Consider the following 26,132-nt stretch of genomic DNA (forward strand, 5'->3'; position numbering starts at 1 on the left):
ATTAAAAAAACAAAAACAAAAACAAAAAAACGGATGGTGGAGATTTATTCCAGGCACCAAGAAACTTCCATTTTGATCCATGTTCTTTCCTCAGGCCTTTCATATAAAGGCCGTTTATGACACCCTGAAGCTAGGAGGCCCAAAATCAGAACATAACAGTTTTTGAGGATGGTGAAAAAAACAAAACATTATGTAAATAAATTATCTTGCCAAGTATATTTCAGAAGAACTCTTAGACTAAGGTTTTTCTGTTATTGTTTTTGTTTTTGTTTATGATAGGTTTGCTGTGAAGACCAAGTCAGGGACATAAATAATATAGTGAGAAGGTGTAATAATTATGTAATTGAAGTCCCGAAGGGAGAGGAGTGAATAGGGCAGAAGGAAAGTGTGAAGAGACAATATTTGATTATTTTTCAAGACTGAGGAAACACCTCAAGATATAGAATCAAGAATCCCTATAAACTATAAATAGGATAAAGAAAAAGATTATACTTAGGCACAGTAATCAGAAATCATTAAATTGTTTAGATGTGATAATGGTTTTGTGACGATATAAAATATGTATATTTTAGCAATCCTTATCTTTTGGATGTATATACTCAGATTTATGGATAAAATCATATGATGTCAAAATAATCAAAGGATACAGAAGTAGGGATATAAATTAAACAGGAATAAATTGCAAATCTTGAGTTGAAAATTGTTGAAGTAGGGTGATGGGTAAGTCACTATAGAAAATGAAGTAAAGGAGAAAGCCACTTGGTTTTTTTGTTAATCGTGGTTTAAAAAAACACATAATTTACAATTTTAACCACTTTTAAGTATACAGTTCAGTAGTATTAAATATATTCACATCGTTGTACAACAGATCTCCCAAACATTATCATCTTGCAAACTGAAACTCTGTATCCAGTAAACAATAACTACCCATTTTCTCTTCCTCCCAGCCATGGAAACTATAATTCTGTTTTCCGTTTGTATAAATTTGACTACTTTAGATACCTCATATAAATGGACTCATACAGTATTTGTCTTTTTGTGACTGGCTTATTTCACTTGACATAATGTCCTTGAGGTTCATCCATGTTGTAGCATGTGACAGAATTTCCTTCTTTTTTAAGGCTAAATAATATTCCATTGTATGTATATGCCACATTTTGTTCGTCCATTCCTTTGTCAATGGACATCTGGTTTGTTTCTACCTCTTGGCTACTATGAATAATGCTGTTATGAGTATGGATGTGCAAATATCTCTTCAAGATCCTGCTTCCAATTCTTTTGGATATATATCGAGAAGCAGAATTTCTGGATCATACGGTAATTGATACAAAAGTGAAAATTCTTAAATTTTTCTGAAGAACCACCATACTGTTTTCCATAGCAGCTGTATCATTTTATATTCTAACCAACAGTACACAAGTGTTCCAATTTCTCCACATCCTCACCAACACTTGTTATTTTGTTTGTTTGTTTAATAGCGGCCATCCTAATGAGTGTGAGGTGATATCTCATTGTAGTTTTGATTTGCATTTTTCTAATGCTTAGTAAATCCACCTAATTTTCTAAGGTTGACCTGATGGGTTTATGAGAGTTGTTCAGCTGGTTCAATTCAGAAGTTGGAGGGGCAAGGTTGAGGTTAATGGTACAGTTTACCTCATCTGCTGCTGAGAGTCCGTTGATATGTATGAGTTTGTATAAGACAAAGTTAATGAATTTGGTTCAAACATTTGTTGTTCAGATTAATCAGAGTGGCTAATAGAGTGGCATATTCGAGGGGAAAATCACCAGAAGCCAAGATAATATAGAAACAAGGGGTGGATATTGTTGAGAAATAATTCCCCATGGGTCTCTCAAATTTATATACACCTTACAAGCAAAGGCACTAACTTCTTTTGCTCTGGACTATCTTTCCAAGGATGTTTTATAGAGATATTGTCTCTTTCTGGAGCTTCAAAAGACAGGCAAGCTTACTGGCCATGATAAGTTTCAAATCTACTAAGCTCAGGGTTGCTTTCCTGTAATAAAACTCACGTGGCCCTCTTCACGCTGCCCTGGGGAAAGTGGGATAAATGCTAATTCTTGGACTGCTGTTATTGCTGTATGTGATAAATGGTCCTTTGTCTCTGGCCCAGGAGTCTCATGTCTTCTGCCAGCATCCATAAAACTGGTAGTCTACCTTATCACCTTGCAAATAGGATAAAATCTCAGATCTTTCACCATTCTTGACAAAGATCTGCAAAATAAAAATAATATATATCAGAACCTAAGAGATGTAGTTAAAGGAGTGTAGTTAAAGGAGAAGAATACACAGTCTTAGAAATTTATATTAATGATCAAAAAGAAAAAAATAAATGAATTAAGCATTCAACTTAAGATTTTAGAAAAGGACAATAAAATAAACATAAAGAAAACAAAAGGAAGATAACAGGAAGAAAATATTAAATAGAAAATGAAAAAAATGGCAGAACATAGTTTTTAAATGTCAATTCTTTAAGAAAAATAAATACATTAGATAAAACATTTGTGATTTTAATGAAAAAAATTGGGGAAAGCAGAACTATATTTTTATAAGAATATAGTTCTAATATAAGAATTGTGGTTATATAAATAACCATAAAATTAGAAGCTATTGAAAGAACAATAGACTCCTTTGCTCAAATTCAGGAAAATACAATTCTTTATAAAAATATAGCATTATCAAAATTGAATTCAGTAAAGATAGAAAACCTAAATAAACCAATTATCAGTGAAGAAATGTTGTCAGAGATCTACCCCCATCAAAACTCATCAAGCCCAGGTAGTTTCATGGGTAAAACAATTAAGATAATTAAAATACTATTTAAGGTATTATGGTTGTGTGTGTGTGTGTAATGTGTATTTTAATTGCTTGTGAAGACATGTGAAATATGTGTGCATGAAAAATATAATGTCTGAGATTTACTTCAAAATAATATGAAAGGATAAATAGATAGTGAGAGAGTATATAGATGAAACACGCTTGGTCAGGAATTTATAACTACTGAAATTAGGTGATAGGCACATGGGGTTTCATTATACTATTTTACCTATTCTCATATATGTTTAAATTTTTCATAATAAAAATGTTTCCAAATGCTATTTAAACTATCTCAGGCAATAGAAAAATAAGGAAATTACCTGTATTTTTTTCTTTTAATGAAGCCAGCAAAACATCAATACCAAAACCCAATATATATCGCACAAAACTACAGATTAGTATAATTATAAATATCTATTCACGAATCATAATTAAATTATTACCAAATGGAATTAAACAACACAAAAATACAGTCTGACTAGCTAATTTTATATTCTTTATTAGCAAATGTATTAATATAATCCATCATATTAATAAGATAAAAAAATAATAATCTCCATAGATAAAAAGTGGCATTTGATAAAATTCACATCTATTCTTCAGTTTAATTAAAGAATTCTTAATATAATAGGGATAGATACTTGCTTCACACAATTTTATAAAATCATGCATCATGCTTAATTGAGAAACACCAGGTATATTTCTATTAAAGAAAAAGAATGCCAATTATCAGCATGATTATTTAACATTGTTGTGGAACTATCATCTGACACAATAATTAGAGAAAGGAATTGATAAAAAAAAATTTTAGGTAAAATGAAAAATAAATAAGTAGCCTTCCAGTATACAAACAACAACCAGTTACAAAATATAATGGAATATAAGATCTCATTTACAAAAGAATAAGATTAAGTGCCTATTAATAAATTTAGTTAGAAATATGTCAGAGCTATATAAAGAAAAACCTTGAGACGCTACTTACTGCAGGTCACACACACACCCAAAAAAAGACTTGAAAAATGGAAACAATGTGATACTGGAGATATAGTACAGAAACAAACATTTCTCAGTGAAAAAAAAAAGGGTCATTCAATAAATGGTGTTGAGATAGATCAAATTTTAATTTTTTAATCATAAAACTACTAGAAGAAAACATGAATAAATTATTTTATAATATTAGAATGGGTAATTCTAAAGTGTGAAAAAATAAATCGGATTACATACAAATTAAAATAGTCTACATGGCAAAAATAATATGATTAAAAAAGTTAAAAGTTAAAGAAAAAATTACAGCATTATTGCAGTCTAAAGGCCAACTTCCTTAATACATAAAGAACTCCTCCAAGAAGACAAACAGTTTGATTGGAGAAAAAGTAAGCAACAGGCATATAAAGGCAATTTAAAGAAAAAGAAGTATGTGAGAATTTAAATATATGAAAAGATGTCCAACCTCACTCATAATAAAGTAAATACGAATTAAAGTTAAGAGATACCAATTTTACCTATCAGACTGACAATGATCAAAAAAGTCAAAAGCCTGCTGGTTGGTGAAGGAGAAACAGGCATCCTCACACATTATTGGTAGAAATGTAATTGGTTCAATATCAATGGAAGGCAATTTGGCAATATCTACCAAAATTTTAAGTGCACATACCTTTTGATCAACAATTCTATTTCTAAAAATATGTCCTACAGATATTTTATACAGATGAAAAATGACAAAGATATTCTTATATGAGTGTTAATAGCTATAGATTAATGTCCATCAATTAAGACTAGTTAAATAAAGTTTGACACGCCCATACAAAAGACTATTATGCAGCCATTAAAAAGAGATGAAGCAACACAATTACTAACAAGAATGATCCCTAAACTATAAAAAAGCAAAACAATAGTATATACTTTATGCTATAATGTAGGTTTAAATAATATAGGAATATATATACACGCATAGGTCTTGTATAAACACTATCTCTGAAATGTCCACAATAAACTAAAAGGAAGAATTGTCTCTGTGAAGAAGAATTAGGTGGGCACAGGGAGGGGGGAGACTTACTCTGCATTCTAAATCCATTTGTACCTTCAGTACTATAATCCATGAGCTCATATTACTTATTCAAACAATATGAAATATAGCATAAGAAAAATTTGATATTATCAATGTTGGTTTCAGTTTGAACCAGATGGCCTCAAAGGATCAATACTCTAAGGAAAAGGCTGCCCCTTATTTAAGAAGACAACTGTTTGCTTTTGTCATCTGTAGCTGGTTACCAGGCATCACACCTTGCTCAAATTCTGCATTGTTAGCAGAACATATGGTCTAAAGCTGAGCTTTCTGATATGGTAGCCACTAGCCACATGCAGCTATTTAAATTTAAATTTTAATTAAAATATTTTTCAATTACAGTTGACATTCAATATTACTTTATATTAGTTTCAGGCGTACAGCATAGTGTATAGCAAATATCTGACATTTATATAATTTATGAAGTGATCCCCTGAGGAGTCTAGTACCCACCTGGCACTATACATAGTTACTACAATATTATTGACTCAATTCCCTATGCTGTACTTCACATAACTATTTCATAACTACCAATTTGCATTTCTTAATCCCTTCCCTCTTTTCACCCATTCCCCCGAGCACTGTCCCATCCAGGAATCATAAGTTCTCTGTATCTATGAGTCTGTTTCTAAAAATTTTAATTTAGTTCCTCAGTCTCACTAGCCACATTTCAAGTTCTCAATAGCATATGAGGCTAGTGCCAATGAATAAAACAGAGAAATTTCCATCATCATAGAAAGTTCTATTGGGTAGACTGGTCCAAAGAATAGCATGGCCACTAAGTTGCTAGTCTAATTTTGTCAACTCTTATGATTACTTATTTATTTATTATTAATAAACTCCTTATGAATTGAGATTAATATTTTATATCCAGAAGTAAAAAGAAGTATATACTAAACACTAAATGTATATAGAATAGATATAATTCTTAATTCAAAGTCCTTATCCTTGAACATCAAAAATATAATCAACATAGGCATCCAACTAAGTATAACAAATGTATACAATATAGTAAATCACGCAGTGCTTATTCCATATATACATGAAACAATCTGAGGGAAAGATTGAAAGTTAAAAAACACAAAAAGCGTTACACTGGACCTGGAGGTTGGAAAAAGCATAAGAAATCAGGTTTAGGAACACAAAAACAAATTCTTAAAAAGTGTAAGGAAAGCAGATGATGAGAATCAGCTGGTGGAGGGCTTTAAAAGTCAGAGGCTTGCATTTCATCAGAGGGCAACAGGGAAACTTCTGAAGAACTCCTGTTCAGCCTCTCACCTCAGCACGACCACAGTTGACCACTGCCTATTCTCCTCTCCTAGGTTCCATGACTTTATGTATCCCTAGTTGTTTTCTACCCAATCTCCAAATATTCGACAGCTATGAGAAAGGAAATTCTGTTGCTTATGACAAGATGAAACTTGAAGACATTTATGGATGAAACTTGAGGACATTATGCTAAGTGAAATAAGCCAGACAGAGAAAGACAAATTACTGTATAATATCACTCTTATGGGGAATCTAAAATAAAGCAAACTCATAGAAACAGAGTAAAAGGATAGTTGCAAGGGGCTGAGGACAGGGGAAATGTGGAGATGTCAATCAAAGGGTACAAACTTCCGGCTACGAGATGAGTAAATTCTGGGAATCTAATGTACACAATGGTAACTATAGTTAATAAAACTGTATTATATATTTAAAAGTTGATAAGATAGATTTTAAATGTTCCCATCACAAAAGAAAATTATATATATGTGAGGTGATGGAAAGTTAACTAACCCTACTGATAATCATTTCACATTATATAAATATTACCAAACGATCATGTTGTACACCTTAAAATCATACAATGTTATATGTCAGTTGTATCCAATAAAGCTGGAAACAATTTAAAAAGAAATTCTTCTCCAAACTCCACTCAAATATCCAAATGGCTTATCTGACATGCCAACTTGGATGTCCCATCAGCATCTTGTCCAGTAAAGGGCTTTTAATAAACACCAGCAAGCCTCACTTGGGGCACAATAGAACTAACTCACATGCAGAAGGTCCTAAGGTTGCTTGGTTCCCTTGTCCTCTACCTGTCCTGTGGAGATGCATGCTTGGGCCAGTGTGACTGGACATACAATGTGTATATCCACCAATTCAGTGACCTCGTGCCATTCCCACTATTGCTCTCAGTTTTTGTTGACCTTGTGGATACAAACTATATATTTGGGGCATCTTGTTCTCAAGGAAAGTGCCTACCAGTGCCAACAACCCTCCTAATATGTGGAGAACTTTTGGGATGGGGTAATGAACTGCAGCCTCTCCCACCTGGGGAACAAGAAGCCATCAGTGCCAACTCATTGCCAGCCAATCACTGGCAGTCATCTTTCTTATCTCTTCACACATCTCAACTTTAACATGTCCAAAGCTTAATTCTGTAGTCCTGTATCTTAAATCCTTTCTTCTCCCCAATTTGTTGCAACTCAAAAGGTACTGCAACATACCCATTGCTCAAGCTAGAAACCAAAAAGTTATCCTAGAATCCTCCCTCTCTATAATTCCTCACACCAAATTCATCACCAAATTCTATACAACTGCACTGTCCAATATATATAGCTATCATTAGCCACATGTGGCCACTGAGCATTTGAAATGAGGCTAGTCCAAACTGACATGTGTGTTAAATATAAAATATACATCAGATTTTGAAGACTTAGTACAAAAAGAAAATGTCAAATACCCCACTAATAATTTTTATATTCATGCTGTGTTAAAGTGATGTGCTTAGATGTATTGGGTTAAATAAAATATATTATTAAAAATCAATTTTGCCTATTTCCTTTTACTTTTTAAGTTATGAGAAAATTTTAAATATATATTTGGCTTGTATTTGTGGCTCACATTATATTTCTATTGGACAGTGAAGCTATTCAGTGTATCCATCAATGTCTCCCAAATCTATTGTCACCTTAACTCAAGTCACCATCATTTCTTGCTTAGACTATTCTAATTGTCTTATTGATAGTCATTCTTCAATTGTCCCATTCTGATTCTCACAAATCACATGAATCATTTTCAAATGTATTATATTTCTTACTTGCTTATATCTCTCAACGGTTTCTCACTGTCCTCAAAATCCAAACATCCTATCATAGACTTCAAGGCCCTGCATACTTTGATTCCAGCCTCCATGTCCCTGTCCATCTCTATCACCTCATCTAAAGTCACTTCCCTCCACCAAGCACTATTCTCCAGCAGTACTTGTCATCCTTCATTTCCTAAGATGTACTAAACTTATACCCTCCTAGGCCTTCACACCAATCGTTCCCTGTATCTGGAATGTTCAGCATAGCCTTTTGGCTAAGAAGGAGACATTCTTCTCACCCTTCACATCTCAGATTACATATTAGTTCCCTAAGAGGTTCTCCCTGATTAGGGTTTAATCTAAGGGTTTCTGTCCTTTATTTTTCTTCAAACACTTTTCTCAATTCATAGTTACATATTTATTTGTATATTTAACTATTTGTCTCTCTTCCTCTGCCAGACTGTAAACTCCATAATAGAAGAAGCCAGATTTGCTCAGCCTACCAGTATAGATTCAGTGTTAAGAAAATTATATTAGAGGCAGCATATAAAATATTTAAGAGTAAAAATTAGAGGTGAATAAGTTAGAGATAAAAGCAAATGAATCTAAAGAATTGCCTAGAGAAGAGTATGTCAGAATTAAAATTGATACTAGAAGAAAGCTTCAATTCTAGATCATCTTTGGACAGATTCAAGTATGTGATCTAGGAGAATTCTACTATCTCTTATTTCTAAATAGGCCAACACTGGCTAAGAGAGCCAATCATTCTTTTTATCATAATATTAACTTAATGTATGATTTGGAGATGAGTCTCAAGTTATACCTCAAGTCTTCCTCTTGCTTTTCTTTGCGGTCCTTGATAATCTTTCCAGGAACTTCTGTCATGCTAAGTAGAAATAAGATGGGATTCCCTGGTAACCTGATGAACTCTCCTGGGAGGCCAGTTCTCTTCCCCATAGTTCTTAAATGGCATATTCCCTTAACCACAGTGGATCAGAATTGTCAAGTCTCAAATTTATCTAAAAACAGATCATAAGTGGTGTGTGATATGGAAGAATGTTCATATTTATAAAAAATAGTTTTAAAATAATTATACAATAATCTAGTGTCAAACATAATAGTTCATAGTCTGTATTCAACAAATACATGTTGAATAAATTATTTAATTAATTTTAGCTAGAACAGAGATATTTTCCACATATAATATATATGCATAAGAAAAAAAGACTGGGAAATTCTATAACAAAATGTTACCAGTTGCTATTTCTGAGGTATTGGGATTAAAAATACTTTTTGTGCATGTGCTTTTCTATATTTTCCAACATTGTATTATTATATATTTTGCAATCAGGAAAAAATGTTATTTTTATAGAAAAACCAATAAACTATCAAAGCTACTATTGAGCTTTTCTAGGCTCCCGACAGCCTCAATTTTGGCAGTGACTCAGACTGTTGTGATTATATAAATATTTGATTGGGAAATAAAGGAGAAGGAGGTGAATTTAGGTTCTCTCAAGGGCCTAGTTGGTCAAGCCATTACACAGGTGATTACTTTGTTCACTGACTCCAGGGAAGAAAGTCAAGGAGCACAAAGCAAAACCTAAGCGGGCAGTAGCTGGGGGAAAGAGGAGAGTGCGGGTGTAATGGGAAGGTACCTTCTCTGTCTTACGATAATTCTGCTCCACAGTTTGTTATCAAGTCTTCAGATGTCAGGTAAAGTATGAACCAGAATTCAAATTGATGAAGGCACAATGCAGACAATAAATATATGATATCACTTAACCACAGAGGTTTTAACCTCTTTTGTAACTACCACAACATCTAGGGCATGCTTTGTATAAACGGTGTTTTATACTAAAGGTATTTTACTTTTATTTCTAAGTTTATCATTCTCCCTTATATATTGATTCTCAAATCTAGAATTGTTCACCCAAAGATAGTAAAGTGAGCAAGGTCATCAAAGCAGTTATATTAGATGCCATGGGAGACCCGAGAGTATATGTATTTGTCTGCAATGTCTTCTAAACAACAGAGAAACCAAGTACAGTTTATAATGTGTTTATCTGATAAATAGCATTTATTCTCACAACAAAATCTGATTACCTCACTTCAGATGTCACCATTAAAAATTTTATTAAAAAAAAAAAAAACTCCTTAAGCCCACAAAAGAATGAAAAAGTTAACAAAGGAATAATTGGATCAATTACAGAGATTTGGAGACCATAATACTTTACACTGCATTTTGTATATAGACACATAACAAACATCACACAAGTTTAAAGATAAAAATTAAATAAGAGAAAAGGATCTGGCAGTAGTAACTAAGTAAGTGTGAAGACATCACTGCATAATATTTTTAAACATTGAGATTAAAAGCACCCTAATTATATCATTTCAGAACTGAGACAATTAAACAGTAGAATTTGTTTAAGAGGAATGAACGACCATTCAAGGAAAACAGCTTTTGCATTCTCTTAAACAGACATTAAACTATCAGGAAAATATGTATATATACAACAGTATCAATTTATTTTCTTTCAGTTTGAGGCTGATAAAACCTACAGATAAAAAGTTCCCCTGACAATTCTCTTTTGGTATTCAAAAGATTCTTTATTTAGTTTGAATTACCAGCCAGACTTACAGACTTAGGAAAAAGTATAGCTGACTAGAAAACTGTATAGCCAAACCTGTATACAGTTCCCCAGCAGTTCATTAAGTTCTGTGCACAGGTAAACAGTGAGATTACTTGTGGGACCCAAATTTAGGACCTAATTTTAATTCTTTTATCAGTTATTGATTTTAATTATTTTAAAAGTAATTTTGTTTTAAAATATAATTTTAATTATCAGTTATTAATCACACAAAGGGAAATTTTATTCTGGGAATAGTTTATCAGATTTAGCTAAATCAACAAGCTTCAGCCATGTGTATCACGATTATATAAAATGCAGACAAATAGCTTCAGTCAGAACTAGGCATTCTGAAGCTGAGCAAGTCTGAGAGATACATACAAATATGCACAGTGGGAAAGTGTGGACCTAAGTACACTAATTTTGCCATAGACACTCTAGTTAATATTCAAGGTGTAACATGAAAACAGTACTCCCTAACTGCAGGAAAACAGAATGGAAGGAAGCCTCTAACTTGGGGCCATGCACCCTACTTTCTTGAAAAAAGGAGTCTGTGTGTGGCTGCCAAGATTGTAAATCCAGTCAGTTTACTAATCAAAGAAGCACGCCAGTGGGACTCCAGCAGAGGCCTTGTTCTCTCATGGAAAAAAGGCTGAAGTCTAACTTTATCTGCACTTGTGGAATAGCAGGAACAAAGCAGGGGGCAGCTGTTCTCTTGGTAAACTCCAGCCCAAGGGTCCCAGTCAAGTGGGTCCCAGGTAAGAAACCCTCTAGAACAAAAAGATGCTGGTATTAGAGCCAGGGTCTAACACATACCATGGCCCAACCTGAGTTCTAGTCATTAAGCCAAGGCAGGGGCTGAGGGTATAGGGTTCATGACTGCTCCACTTAGAGTTTACCACCAATATTTTTTCCAGGTGACTTCTCAGGTCTCCCAACACCTCTACTGAAAAGATATACTGTTTAATTCTTGATATCAATATAGAAATATAAAGCCAAATACATTTGTTGAAGAGAATTGAAGAGGACCTATACACACACACCCCCCATGTGAAAATTTAGTACCAGATAAAGAAGGCATTTCAACTCAGTGTTGAATGGACTGTTCAACTTTACTGAGGTATAACTGAAGCATACTAAACTGCACTTATTTAAAATATACAATTTGATATGTTTTGACATGTTCATATTCACAAAACCATCACCGTAATGAAGATAATGTATACATCACCCCCACTTTCCTTGTGCCCCTTGTAATCTCTCCTCCTTGGCCACCCCGACCCCACTCCACTACCATCCCAGACAATGAATGATCTGCTTTCTGTAACTATAGATTAGTGAGCATTTTCTAGAATTTTATTTAATGGAATCACATAGATTGCATTCCTTTTTGATCTGGCTTCTTTCATTCAGCATAATTATTTTGAGATTCACACAGGTTGTTTTATGCATTAATCATTCATTCTTTTGTATTGCTGAATAATATTCCGCTGCATGAATATATCATAATTTATTTCTCTATTCACTTGTTGATGAACATTGGGGTTGCTTTCAGATTTTGGTTTTCACAAGCTGTTATGAAGTTGCATGTATAAATCTTTGTATGGACATAATGCATGGCACTGTTAATACCAATGTATAATTCAAAGCAAAAAGCATTGATTATGACCAAAGAGAGCTTTATACTGATATGTACCAAAAACATAAGCCTTCAGAGCAACTTTCCATTGTTTTCAAGGATCTGTCCTGAACAAGACACCAGGCCCAGATGATTTTACAGGCAAGTTCTGCCTAGCTTTAAGAAATTGATAGTTCTCACCCTTTTCAAATGGTTTCAAAGCTTGTGGGAAAACAATAAGCTTCCAAATTAATTTGTACGGCTAGCACAACCCTGATTCAAAACCTAAGTGGCAATTTCCCTGCACTTAGAAACAAGGGACCTACCAACCAAAACTTCAATCACAACAAGGTGGAAGGGAAAGCTATAGATCAATCCCCCCTGTGAATAATAATAAAAAATATTAAGTAAAATATCAGTAAATTAAATTTGGTATAGGTTTTATTTCAGCAAAACAAAGAGTGATATGAAGAAATCAACTGATATTCATTAATGGATTGAAAAGAGATGATTTTAAAAAGGATTTTTCAAAAATTATCATTCATCCCTGATTTAAATAAACTTCTTTGTGAACTAAGAAGTAAAAGATATTTCCTCAACTTCATGATAAATAGGTTGGCTGGGACTTTGTTTCTTTGTATTGTTCAAAGGCTTTTACAACAATTGTGTATCCTCTGAGAATTCATTTCCATTGTAAAATAAAGAGAAAGACAATCATGGTGGGCATAAATTGAGGGTACCTTGCAAGGTGGTGAAGGTGGCACTGGGATATTAAAAATGGAAATGGAAAAACTATCATACCATCATATTAAAACTTTCCATAATCAACACAAAGTTCGTGTACATAAGCTCATTAATCTTCACACAATATTGCTATTAAGGGAAAACAAATTCCAAACATCTGATTAGTGGTGAAACTGAGCCAGAAAATGGAATTCCATCAGTATGCCTTCTCTCTCTACACAAAATTCCACTCAAAAATTAGTCAAAAGTCTAAACAAAATTTTTTTTCCTTTTAATTAACAACCTCTGTGAAATGAGGAGAAAAGTGTGAAAGCAAAAGGGTAGACATCAATGATCTTGAAAAGACCCAAAGAAAGTGAAGAGGCAAGTGTCATTGGAGGAATACCAGAAATATGAAAATGAGCAAGATACTGTGCCCAGGTTACAACATTCACCCTAAGTGCCTTCTTCTCAGCTCTGATCCTACTGTAGCTCTGTCCTGTACCAAGTTCCTCAGTCAATAGTGAATAAACTAAGGAATGAACAAGTGACCTCAGTCCAGAGACCTCTTAGCTAGTTGAGAATACCTGTCTCCCAAGTTACCTGGTGGCCAATCTCACAGAAGACCTAGTCCCTCTGGAGACGATCCATTATGAGTCACAGCTCATTCCTTCCCTCTCCAATGTTGGACAGTTGGGCTTCTGCCATGATTTCTTCCTCCAAATCTAACAATAATACAATCCTGCTATACTACCTTGCCTGTGCCAAGCTCTCCCTGGACTATGTAACAACTGCCTGTTATTAAAGTTGTGGCTAGGGTTCTGCCATCAACAGATTCTCTTTTCCATCTCCACTGGATCATACTTCTGGGCGTGAAGTGTGGGGTATTACAGTCCACAGAGAAGGAGCCAATAGCCAAGTTTTTCACACACACACACACACACACACACACACACACACACACACACACAAACTATATTATTGGCTCTTTAGTACAAATCATGTACCTATTCAAGCCTTAGAAATTACATGATTTAAGGAGAGAAATGACTAATTTAATAACCCAATAAACACTTTTATATATACTACTCATTTTTCATTCCTTCCTGCTAAGTTCATGATGAGGAAATTCATTTTTTTCTCTTTAACCTTTGATGTTGTCCTATATTCTCAGTTATTTGAAAATCTTCAAGTTTATTCCAGTAGCGTAGAATGTACAGATGGTTTCCATTAAAAAATGTAGTATTCCAGATACATCTAACATTTGAAAACAGAAAAAATGCAGTATTCCTAACATTCGTATTTTCCAGAGCAAAATTTTAACTTATAAAGTGCATCAGTGGTAGAAAAAGTAGTAGTACATATAACACTGTGGAATATTGAACTAATCTAGGTGGTATTTTCAAAAAAAATTACTAATGTACTAAAATTTACTCTATCTAATGGTGAGAGATTGACTACAGAAATCATGGTTTATCTATATGACAGAATTTTGTACAATCATTAAAAACTATGTTACAGGTGAATACTTGAATCTGTAATTAATTACTAAAGAATATTTAATATGTTCACAACCTATTAACATTTTTAAAAAAGCAACATAAAATAGTTTGAACTCTAAATATATATATATATGCCACATATTTACTCATGTTATATCCATATGTGGATATATTCTGCAAAGAAAAATAAGAAGAGTGCATCAAAATATTATCTATCTCTGGGAGATAATATAGTTTTTTTTTTAATGATTTCCATTTTTCCCCATTATAAACATGAATTTTTAATCATGAAAAAACTTAAAATTTTTATAATTTAAAATTTAGGAATTGATTCTTCCTTAATCAGACTCGAATCTTAAAATGACATGTTAATATTTCCTGACAGGCATTATCCACTTGTTTCTACAAAGCTGTCCCTTCCCAAACCAGTTGATGTCAAATAAATTTTTATCTCCTCTGCCCACCTCCCTCAAGTTCCTTATAAACTTGTTAGATCCCAAAGCAATTCCTCATAAAATACTCCTATACAATTCATAAGGCTGAAGGAATTAATACTTCATGTTTTAAGTCATAACAATAAAATATACTCCCAATAATACTACTGCATCCATACGATGGAATATTATTTGGCAATAAAAAGGAATGGAATACTGACAGGTGCTACATGGATAAACCTTGAAAACATTATGCCAAGTGAAAGAAGCCAGTCATAAAAGACCCCATATTGTATGATTCCATTTATATTAAATGTCCCGAATTGGCAAATTTATAGACATAGAAAGTGGATCACTGGTTGCTTGGGGCTAGGAAAGTAGGAAGGGGATGAGGAGGATTGACTGCTAATGGATACAAGGTTTCTTTTAGGGGGCACAAACATTTTCTAAAATTAGATTGTGGAGATGATTACACAGTCCTATAAATATAAAAAATATATATTAAACTGCATACTTTAAATTGGTGAACTGTGTATGTGAATTATATGTTAATAAAGCTGTTTAAGCTGTTCTAAAAACAGTACTATAATTATTACAGCTATCACTGAACAGTGACTATGTGCAAGAAACTTTATAGACCTTATATCATCTGATTCTTACCAATTCCACAAGGTCAATTTTTAATCTTAGAGATGAGAAAACAAGTTCAGTGAACTTAAAACATTTATAAACATTTACAGAACTAGTCAGGAATAGTACCCAAAAATATCACTCTAAAGAAACGTCTCTCTAAAGCCCAAGTTTTCTAAATTATGCTATGCTTGCTATCAAATAGCGTTTTGGATGTAACTATGAGTATCACTGACATACAAATGGCCTTGAAAAAGCAGGCATTTTGTTTCTATCAGTGGTGGGAACTGGTTTTTTTGAGGCAACAGATAGGAAATAAGGCTTAAAAGGTTGAACATCATTGTTAATTCAAAATCCACAAATGCCTCTGGAAAACAAAAGTACTTAAGGTCATGTAATTTGTCTCTTCTTTTTCAGCTTGTCAGAGCTAGATTGTGAATGTCTTCAAGAAAGACATTATTTGATTTGTCTTTTTTTAAGTCAATGCCTCTAGAAATTTCTTGTTCTTTCTATTAGATGAAATGCCAACAAAATAAAAATATACAGAAACTATCATCATTTCTTTAAACTGCATTCATTAAACAAAAATATTTTTAGATTTTATTACTCATATTTAGTTTTTTATCCATACATTGAGAGGACTTTACAAACACTAACTTATAAGCCATTCCAGAAAAACAGTTGGATAAAAAAAGTAATTATACGAGGAAGAAATACAGACATGATACTGAAAGAACTATATTTTGTGACTTCACCTACAATGCAACTAATAGTCTATTTAGTTGTTATTCTATTTGCTGCTGTAACAAATTATCACACACTCAGAGGTTTAAAACAACACAAATTTATTATTTTAGGGTTCTGTAGGTCAGAAGTTTGACATGGGTCTCACTGGGCTTAATTCAAGGCCCTGGCAGGGCTGTATTTCCTTCTGAAGGAGCTAGAGAATGTTTCCTTGTCTTTTCGATTTTGTAGAGGCCACCTGCATTCCTTGGCTCATGGCCCCTTTCTCCTTCAAAGACAGTAAGAGTGAGTCAAGTCCTTCTAACATCAAATCATTTCTGACCTTTTACCTCCTTCTTCCACTTTTAAGGGCACTTATGATTACACTGGGCCTACCCAGATAATCCGAGTAATCTCTCCATCTCAAGGTCTTTAATCGCATCTAAGTCTTTTTGCAATGTAACATAACATAATACATTCACAGGTTCTAGGAATTATGACATTGACAACTTTGGGTGGCCATTATTCTGCCTACCACAGTTGCCCGTGTCTTCAAAGAAATCAGGATATTCCTATATTAAACTGAGCCTAAGGGGTGGAGGTGGGGATATTAATGGTTTAAATAAAGAATGTAGGATGAAAAATCACTCCTGTTTTGTCAGATTTTTACTAGTATTCTATTTTGAACATGAACCATAATTAAATATGTAGGAAAAGGAGAAATAGGTTGCCATTCAAAACCATAAAAGGAAATGGATCTAAATAAATCTGTCAATTTTTTAAACTGAATGGAAACCAAAAAATAAAGCAGCTTACTTTGTATTTTCTATCTTTCTACACATTGTTCTGCCTTGGTGCTTAGGAAGTACCATTTACATAGCCTTTATCATACAATAGGATATTGTATTAATGCAAACTAGAGAAAAGGTACCTGGCAACACTTTACTTGGAGCATACCGACGATGAGTTTTATAAACTTTTAAAATATACAAAGGATCATCATATATGTATTACGTGGTTAAGAAATCGAACTTTTTTTAAAAGGCCCAAATTCAAAATGAAGTGATCTCTCTACATTTTAGGATTTTTTTAACTCCCCAGAACAATGTTCTAACAAGTGTTTAACTTTTTCAATTTGGCTTTATATCTTTTTTGACTCCAAGATAGAAGAGCAATATTTGATGTACTCAAGTTATAACCAGCATTTACCAATTCTTTGATTCGACTTTTTAAAGTACTTATGCTTGAATCTAAAATCCGAGGATTTTCAATTATTTTTGAAATGCTAATTTTTTCTTCTATAAGGCAATCTATTTTATCATTAAACTTTTTCTCTCCCAAGAAGATCACATCTGGATAGCTCAAGACAAACTTCTGTACTTCTTTTTCAGTACACCCAAGAAGAAAGAGCTTCTCTTTGATATTTGCGTAGTTTCTTTTGGCATAGTCATTGGAAAGGTCTAGGATTTCAGCTCCTGGGCCACATATCAGAACAAGCAGCTCCTCATTGTTCAGGTTGAGAGTTGACTGTAAAAACTTAATGTTAGCTTTGACCCGTTTCGTGCTCTGAATTAAAATGAAAGGGTTTTTAAAAATTATCTTCCTAACAAAATCTATGGGATCACTGTGACCTAAAGATAAACAGACTTCTTGCAAAAATTCAACCATCTGTTTATTCAAATCAAGACTATTGGAAAAGGTACGCGGGGCATTGGTCAATAATCGACAAAGGCATTTACGGGTCAGTCCAACTGAGTAGAGGAACTTTATATTATTCTCTAGGTTTAGGTTGTTATTAGACCGAAAAAAGGATTCAGGAGAACGTTCCAAAATATTTACAATTTCAAGGTCTGATGTCATAATTCTTCTCCACAGATCCCACCGTTTTGATAGATTTTCAGGTGTGCGTGTTATGGCTCGTGGATATCTTGATATGATGCTAGCAATCACTTCTTTGCTGGCTCCTTTGGACAGAAGGAACATCTTCAGGTCCTGCTCATTAATACCCACCCTATTGAAAACACCAGGCTGTCGTTTCTTCGCCATGTCAACATCTACTCCCATAATAAGTAAGTTATTAAGTAGCTCATTCTCCAAAGGCTCTCTGTCTTCATCACCACACTTCACACCAAAAAGCCTAAATGAAACTGATTTGAAGAGGATTTCTGATGAAAATCGGATCATCCAACATCTTGAACCAAAGAGAAAGTTACTTCTCATATCCAAAAGGTTCCGTGGTGCCATCATGGTCAAGTAGCCCCAACCTTTTGGAATGCTGTGTAAAACAACATATGTATTATACAAATGCATGTATTAAATAGCTAAAAGACTGTATTATGATCCTATGAGCATCATAATCATTCCTATAAGAAGACGTCTATAGCTCCAAATCTCCCAATGCTGTGGTAACAACTCAGCCACTATACTACTCCCTAGATCACTGCTTCTGATTATCTGTGGGCCTGGGGCTCCATACATTCTTAACATAAAGTAGTATAGCATCATCGTTGCCCCAGAATTATCCTTACTTTTATCTTGCTCTTTTTATTTGGCCTTATCTACCTTGGCTACCCAAAACCAGCTGTCCCTCTCCATCTCTGCTTTATCTTCCTTGTTTCCTAACCTTTGGCTTACTCCTACTAACTCATGCTTTCATTTCTACCTTGTCTCCAAATTCCCAGATCTTTGGCCTTGCCCCTGCCCATAGATACCAGACTTCTTTGCCTCTGTTCTCACATCCTGGTTATCAAAGTCTAAATCTAGCCCTGAAAACCAAATCTTCAGAATACCTAATTTCCACCTTAAACATTTTTTTTTTTTTTTAGTTTTATGGCACTCTTTTTAAACCCAACTTATTATTAGAGTCTTAATTCTTAGCTTAACTAGACTCTGGTCAACGGCTCCTGATCCCAATCTCCACCTCATTCAGTTTACTTTATTGCCCCCCTTGGTCATAACCCAACAATCCAAACCAATTTTCAAAATGATCTAACTGGGATATTTAAGCCAAACAGTCCACATGTGGAATTGTGCTGCGAGATGGCACGTGAACATTAAAAAGTTGCTTTTCTCATTCCTCCAGCCCATCACCACGATACAAAAGACTAACCCAGGGATTTCTGCATCCGTTTCACATGTAAACTTTGTACAAGTGGCTAAAACCTCAATAACTCATTTTCTTGATCATTTAGAAATGAGTCGTGAAATGTATGAACTTACATATGATAATAATAATAGGTCCCTACTAAAACAAGCATTTCTCTTTATAAGAAATATTTAATGAGGAAAGCAATAGAAAAGTAGTCTTCTGTTATTCAACTTATCGGGTGGTTTGTTACTAAGCTACTCGAAGTCTGAATTAATCAATACATTTTTTAACCATATTTTCTCTTTTTCAGACTATGCAGCTGTGACAAACTCAGTTCTTGAATACTTATTACTTACAATAGGCTCTTATCACTTAAAGGAGGACTTCCCTTTTCTTCTCTCCAATTAAGCATAAAATAGAAAATGGAGCTAGATGGTTTCAACTCACCACTGATATCTCTGGGCTTGAGATACCGCTTTTAAGATTGATATCAAAAAAGACTCTCTGTCTATCCTCTTAATTACTCCAACTTAACAAGAACCTGGATTATGAATACAGGCTGGAAACATTCCTGCAGCTCAGGTAATCTACAGATCCTCAAAGAACTGGAAAAATATTCTCAAACTATAGAATCAAATAACATTCAAACAAAAATGCAGGCCACTTTCCAGGTAAACATCACACAACAACAAAAGCACATTTTAGATTTCCCTATGTTCACTATTCTTTACTTCATAATACCACATACTACTCTGTAACTATACACTTTTCCAAATATGCGTGAATTCAGAAACTTAAAAATAAGATCTTCATTCTAACAAAAGAATGAGGGCTTGACCTTGCACAGCTCACCAATCTGTTCTCTTCTCCAGACGTTCAAGAGTGACCTCTACTGGATAATGGGATAGAACACTGACAGCTGTGGATAAGACCAGTCTTTCCAAAAAGGGATGGTAAGATGATCCAATGAGATGTAAGAAGAAAACGGTAAAACTCCAATTTATATTTGTCTTAGTCTTTTAAAATTTCCACTTTCTGTATGTGTTTTATAATGTATACAATAGTAATGTAAAACATGTACGTAAGGAATGGATAAATATACTTACATATACAAATATACATATGTATAAACCTTTCTTATTGAGTGTACACAATCAAAAAGTCTGAATGCTACTACTCTAGACAACACACCCTCTTGAGATTACACTATCACAAACAAGGCTGAACAAGTCACATAAAGTTCAAAAGAAATTCCACTCATGACAGACTAAAAGTGAAAAAATACCTCCAAATTTCTTAACAAAAGAGTAGTAAATGAAGGTTTCTCCTGAATCTGTCATAGGTGATTTTATGTTTTTACATATAATTCATTCTCCATAGAATTATCTTTCACACAAATTAACACGTCCAAAACCAAAATGAGCATCTTTCCCAGTCCCCAAACTAGACGTCCTCTGATCAATGAAATCACTATCACTAACCTAAAAGTCACTCATGATAAAAATATAAAAGCTCTGCTTTCTTTTCCTCAACCCCATAGCCACATGCTGATTAAGCTTCTTCAGTATGTCTGAACTCCAGCCTCTCAACTGTGTGCTATTCCCTCATCTGGGCTGTAACAGCCACCTAACTTGTTTCTCTAACATCACTCACTTAAAACTGCCTCTGTAGTGTGCTTGTAAACCAAAGATGTAATTATGCTCCTCAGTCCCTGATTGAAGATCTCTGTAGCTCTTCTCTAGAAAGTAAAATCTTTAGACTGACCTTCAAAGCCCTTACCACACAGTACCAATGACCATTCTAGTTAGCTTCTATTCTACATACAACTTTACCACTAAGTACCACTGCCTCTCAAACCTCTGGTCCTAAACATCCTTGTCCATCCTTATTTCCCTGCCTTTGCTTAAGATGTCTTTCGGAAAGGCCTATCTTCCTGATGTCTATCCACAGATAAGGTCCCATTAAAATACTATCTTCCCACAAATCTTTACCTTAACAAATATGTACTGTTAAAATGAATCATTTGTTTTATAATAATTTACTACTAAGGAATCTAAAACTAAGTATTCTATTTCTACAGGAAAAAAAAGAGCTCAATTGGATTTAGAACTGGTAACTAAAATTTGGTCCTGATTATAATACTATAAACACAATAAATTGACCCCCCAAAAAATATTATGAGCAGTCTCAACTAAGCTTAAATACAATGTTAACTAAGATCAACTGTTGGTGAGCATATGAGGAAATGGGAAAATTTTTTCAAATACCACTGCTGGAAGAGAATTTGGTACCCTCCATCACATCCTTTAACCCAGCATTTCCACTTGGAAATTATCCAGAGGAAATAAAAAAACAAGAATATACATTTATTATAAAAAAGAATGACAATCATATTATTTGCTAGAGCAAAAAAGAATGCAAATGGTCACTCATAGTAGAATGATAAACTGTGGTAATTATGCAATATAATACTATACAGCCTGCTTTAAAAAAAAAAAAAATGAGGCATATCTAACACAATAGAAAGATGTCCAAGATATTTTAAGTGGCAAACTGCACAATGATGTGTTAAGGGTAATACCACTTACATAAAAGAGGGTGAGGACATTAATGTATAAAGAGGGAAAAAAATGAAAGTTATCTCTGACCGATTAATGGCAGCTGTGTACTGGTTCTGAAATATTAAGTTATTACTTAATTAAAGTGTTATTTTGCAATTGGGCAAGAAATTAAAAACAAATTAAAACGGCCTAGGAGTTCAAAAACATAATGGAAAATACATATTACCTTTTTTTATTTTTCAGTTTTCAACACAAAAAAGTTAAACCTGATGAATATCAATGCTACTTTACTCTTTTAGCACCCAATCTCCATCCAAAATACTCCTATTACATCTAGGAAGGTAATTATTTAAATGCCTCAATGCAAAAAGTATTGATTACCTCCATCTACAAATTTCAAAAGTAATTAATTCTCCAAAATGTACTTCATTCTCAAATTGACATTTTAATTAACCAAAACCACGACTGCAAAGGCTTAAATCCAAAATTAACAAACACACGGAAAATCTATGTACCTGTAACCTGTGAGGTCTAAGGAATAAAAGGATTTACATTGCTCTGTGCTCGTCACCTGATAAAAGCAGCTTTTAATGGAAATGGTTAATCACTGGCCTCAGGGTATTACATTCCAGTTGGCCTTCTTTTGACAAAACAAGCTGTTTGGAGACCTTTACAACAATGCATTCTCACCTCATTTGTCTTAAGATGATTTTAAATTCCTCTAGAAAAAACTGGAAAACAGCTTCCCTGGAAATGGCAAAAAAAATAAAAAAAAAGGGACAAAATATAGTCAGGACTTCATAAAACAATAAAGAGCTCAATCGCAGCCAACAATGCATAATGTTCTCGTGAGGGCATTACTTCTTGTATAACCATCTCAGAGATATTGAGAAGAAAATGGCAAGTACACGCCTGAGTATGACGAGAAAAGGTAGCAGAATAACGAATATTTGTAAAACCAGAGCTAAATTCTTTACATAGTCTTATTTAACCCCACAAATTAAAAAAGTAAGCATTATCCGTAAAATTACAAAATCGGGGAAAGCGCCAAGTTCCCTTACTAACTTGCCTTAGCTGGGTGAAACGTGGGGTTAGAACCCAGGTGAATCTTCCTTAACTCAAAACCATGGTCATTCCACAAGTTCCATTCCAAGGGTTCTTCCCATCCCTCTTCCTCCCACAATGACATTTCTGCAAGAAGCTGCGCGAAAACTGGACTCCGCTATACATCAAAGTCACCCAGACCAGCTTCTAAAAAAAAAAAAAAGCACAGTAGCAGCAAGCCACCAACAGCAACCTGTACTGTACCGATGAGCTGGAGATGGCTTTACTTCCGCCTCTGGGTCTGGAGCGGAACAGAGGGACGGAAATGGACGACTAACTTCCGGCCACGGGCAGCGCGCAGGCGTGACGTCATCTGCCTTGCGCGACTTGGCGGCCGTGCGGCCTCCCTCAGCAAACTAACGGACGCCAGCAGAGGGCAGCAGGAGACTGTGGTGAGCTCTGTGAACCGACCTCTGAGGCGGGTTTCGGTGGGCGGGAGGGGGCGGGGCGAGGCCAGGGGCTGCCGGGCTCCATTACCTGCCGGCGACCCGCGGTGGGAAAGTCGTTATTACATCCCAGAATTTTGCAGCCTGATAGAGCAATCACGCTTTTTAATGTGACTAACGCTATGCCGATGAACATCTAGGCGTGTATTGCAGGAAATCGCGTGCGATCCGAGGCTTGTAAACAGTCCCAGATTCTTTTCTTTGCTGAACTACCTTGGAAATCCTTGTGTGGCTGGGAAAGCAGTTCACGTATATTTCGATTTAACTGCTTGCAGCACGATTACTTCTGATTCTTTTGAAATTGTGACAGGTTTGGGCTATTTCAATTAAAGTTTAACAGAAACAACCTCCACAGCGGAAGCATTTTGGGGGGGCGTTGCTTTAAATCTTTCTGGTTCCGTCAGTCTCACCTGGGGATGGTAGCAGTGGCGATTAAGCTTCAGTTCAAGGCAATTCTGTTACCTCCAAAAGAAAAATTATACCTACATTAATGAAATAATTATCCAGCTGCCAAGTTATCTAACGGAGGAAGTGGTGGTCCTTAAGAAAATAGAAAATGGGAGCAAAGGTCCATCCTAAATTATACTGCAAGGAAGAATTTCCTGAATTACCTTACTCTACGTAGGAGCATAATGGTAGAATTTTCTTCATCCCTTTTCTACACCAATGAATCGCCCTTAGATTACTCCTTGCTGATATGTTGTTGTCACTTTGTTTTGAATTAACTTTCTTTTTATTGGTTTTAAAGATGAAGATTTACCGTTGGAACTTTAAATTACTAAGTCTATCTGGTAAGTGAAACTACTTAACTGTAGTTCCTCCAGTTAGAAAGTAGTCCTGAAAAATTAGAAATGGGTCCTTTATGTAAATTTCTAAAAATATATATATTTCTGCATGGCAGGCGCTCGTATCCCAGTTAATATGTACCATTATGTATAAATATATAAATTTATATACATAAATATATAAACATTTTAACTACAAACTGCTCTACAATTAGACTAAAACAATAAAATCTTTTTCAGGCATTATTCAACTTCCGACTTTAAGAAGACCTTTGAGATTATGGAACCCCAATTCTCTTTTTACAGAGGAGACATTAAAACCCTTAGAGTGGGAGCCAGCAAGAAAATGCATGTCTTATACCTACCTACTTGACCTCCAAGTCTGCTATGATTGATATCACATGCTTTGTTGTACTGACACAGATCATCAAAGGTTATTTCAGACATACTCAGGGAACATCACCTAAGTTTGTTCTGAGTGATACCTTGTAGGTATGGAGATTGGTTCTTTTGAAAATAAGTTCCATATTGCCTATTCAAAATTTTGTGACTACAAGTATATTTTAAGTGCATATTACAAAACGCCAAAAAGAATAACAACAAAAGTATAATAATGGTTGGATTAAGATGCTGTATTGTCAATTATTTTTTCCTTCTCATATTTCTGCAAGAAAGTTTAATGATTTGTGAAATGTCGTCATTACCTCTAATAAGAGCAGCGACTGCTACCTTGTTGTCATTGGTGGTGTGTTACTGTAGAATCTGTGTCTACCTTGCCTGTATTTTATTCATTGATTCAGTGAACATTTATTGAGCACTGGCACATTCCAGGCCCTGTTTTCAGGGTGGGGGTATACAGTGGAAAACAAGACAAAGCTGCTACCCTCCTGGACCTCATTTCCAGTAGCAGGTCTCACTAACTCCGCTCCTTTACATTCTGCCCTGCATCTCCCCTTCCGAAGGTCATAGCTGACCCACAACCTAACTAAACTGATGTAATTAAGAAAAAGAAGGTGTAGTTGGAAATACTGGGGGAAGGGGGTAGTGTTGTATGTGGGAGAAAACCAGAAACAGGGAGTAAATGATGATAAAGGAACAAAGAAGAAAAAAGATGTGATGAAGCAGTTGTAGAATGGTGGAGAGTTTTTGCTAGAAGCTGTTGTAAAGTTTTCATCTTTCTGGGTTTTTATCAAAGCTAAAGTAATTCAATTTTTTAAGTTAAATTTGTATTGTAGTATATCTCTTTGAAAATTCTTTTTTTTTTCCTGAAACAACGGTGATATTAGATAGTATATGTATTTTTAAATGACCGTATTTCAGAAAAGAAAAGATTGCCGAGTCTGTATTGGAGCATCTCCTTCCCCTTTTTTAATCCAAAAGCCTGCAGCCCAGACTTTGGACCTCTCCCTTCACGAACTGGACTTAGACATGACATGTAGGGGAGAGGCTGAAAGTCAACTTTGAATACAGAATCTGTGCTATATTCAGAAGCACCTCTAAGGCTTTTTTTTTTTCTTTTTTTTTTTACTATGCCAAAGTGCCTACCTGACCCATTCTGCCCACGAACTGTCCTTAATTTTTTATGCAAACAGACTTCTGGAAAGCCATAGCCACTTGGTTGACCACTCATGTCTGAATCTCAGCAGACCCAATTGAGGTCAAAAGGAAATGGCCGTCCATTCCCCCCACCTTCCACCCAATACAACAACACCCACAGACTCCTGGACTCTAATAGACAAAATGCATCTCCTACCCCACGTCAACTTCCTAGTCAGACCTGCCAGCACCCTACCAGTCTCATCTGAGTGACCTCAGGAGAACAACAAGTCTCTTCTCCCACTCTCTTGCCTGTAGCTGCTCTGTGTGTATATGATAGCAAATGAAAAGACTATAAATTGCTTAAGGCAGAGAAAA

At 34.7% G+C, this 26,132-nt stretch overlaps 1 protein-coding gene and 1 long non-coding RNA gene across 5 annotated transcripts; one reads left to right on the forward strand and one right to left on the reverse strand.

Moving 5' to 3' along the window:
* Positions 1-1,430: 1,430 nt before the first annotated feature.
* MTERF1 (mitochondrial transcription termination factor 1) lies at positions 1,431-23,243 on the reverse strand. Of its 4 annotated transcripts, none has more exons than XR_003046328.1 (3): positions 22,949-23,243; positions 22,574-22,630; positions 1,431-2,233 (listed from the first exon to the last, which is right to left on the reverse strand). XR_003046328.1 is itself a non-coding variant. In XM_025046901.1 (3 exons), the coding sequence occupies exons 2-3, from the start codon at positions 22,576-22,578 to the stop codon at positions 17,345-17,347; spliced, it is 1,170 nt and encodes a 389-aa protein (XP_024902669.1). In that variant the 5' UTR covers positions 22,579-22,630; positions 22,953-23,243; the 3' UTR covers positions 16,100-17,344. The 4 variants fall into 4 exon arrangements, 3 of the variants coding, with proteins under 3 accessions (XP_024902669.1, XP_006911946.1, XP_015445023.1); XM_025046901.1 differs by lacking the exon at positions 1,431-2,233 and adding an exon at positions 16,100-18,509 and having other exon boundaries at positions 22,953-23,243; XM_006911884.3 differs by lacking the exon at positions 1,431-2,233 and adding an exon at positions 16,100-18,509.
* A 70-nt stretch (positions 23,244-23,313) lies between these two features.
* LOC112479729 lies at positions 23,314-24,897 on the forward strand. The gene is made up of 3 exons (XR_003046313.1): positions 23,314-23,379; positions 24,182-24,224; positions 24,459-24,897. It is a non-coding gene; the product is annotated as an uncharacterized LOC112479729 (long non-coding RNA).
* Positions 24,898-26,132: the final 1,235 nt, after the last annotated feature.

The sequence above is a fragment of the Pteropus alecto genome, unplaced genomic scaffold (genome assembly GCF_000325575.1).
Source record: "Pteropus alecto unplaced genomic scaffold, ASM32557v1 scaffold21, whole genome shotgun sequence".
Classification (NCBI taxonomy): Eukaryota; Metazoa; Chordata; class Mammalia; order Chiroptera; family Pteropodidae; genus Pteropus; species Pteropus alecto.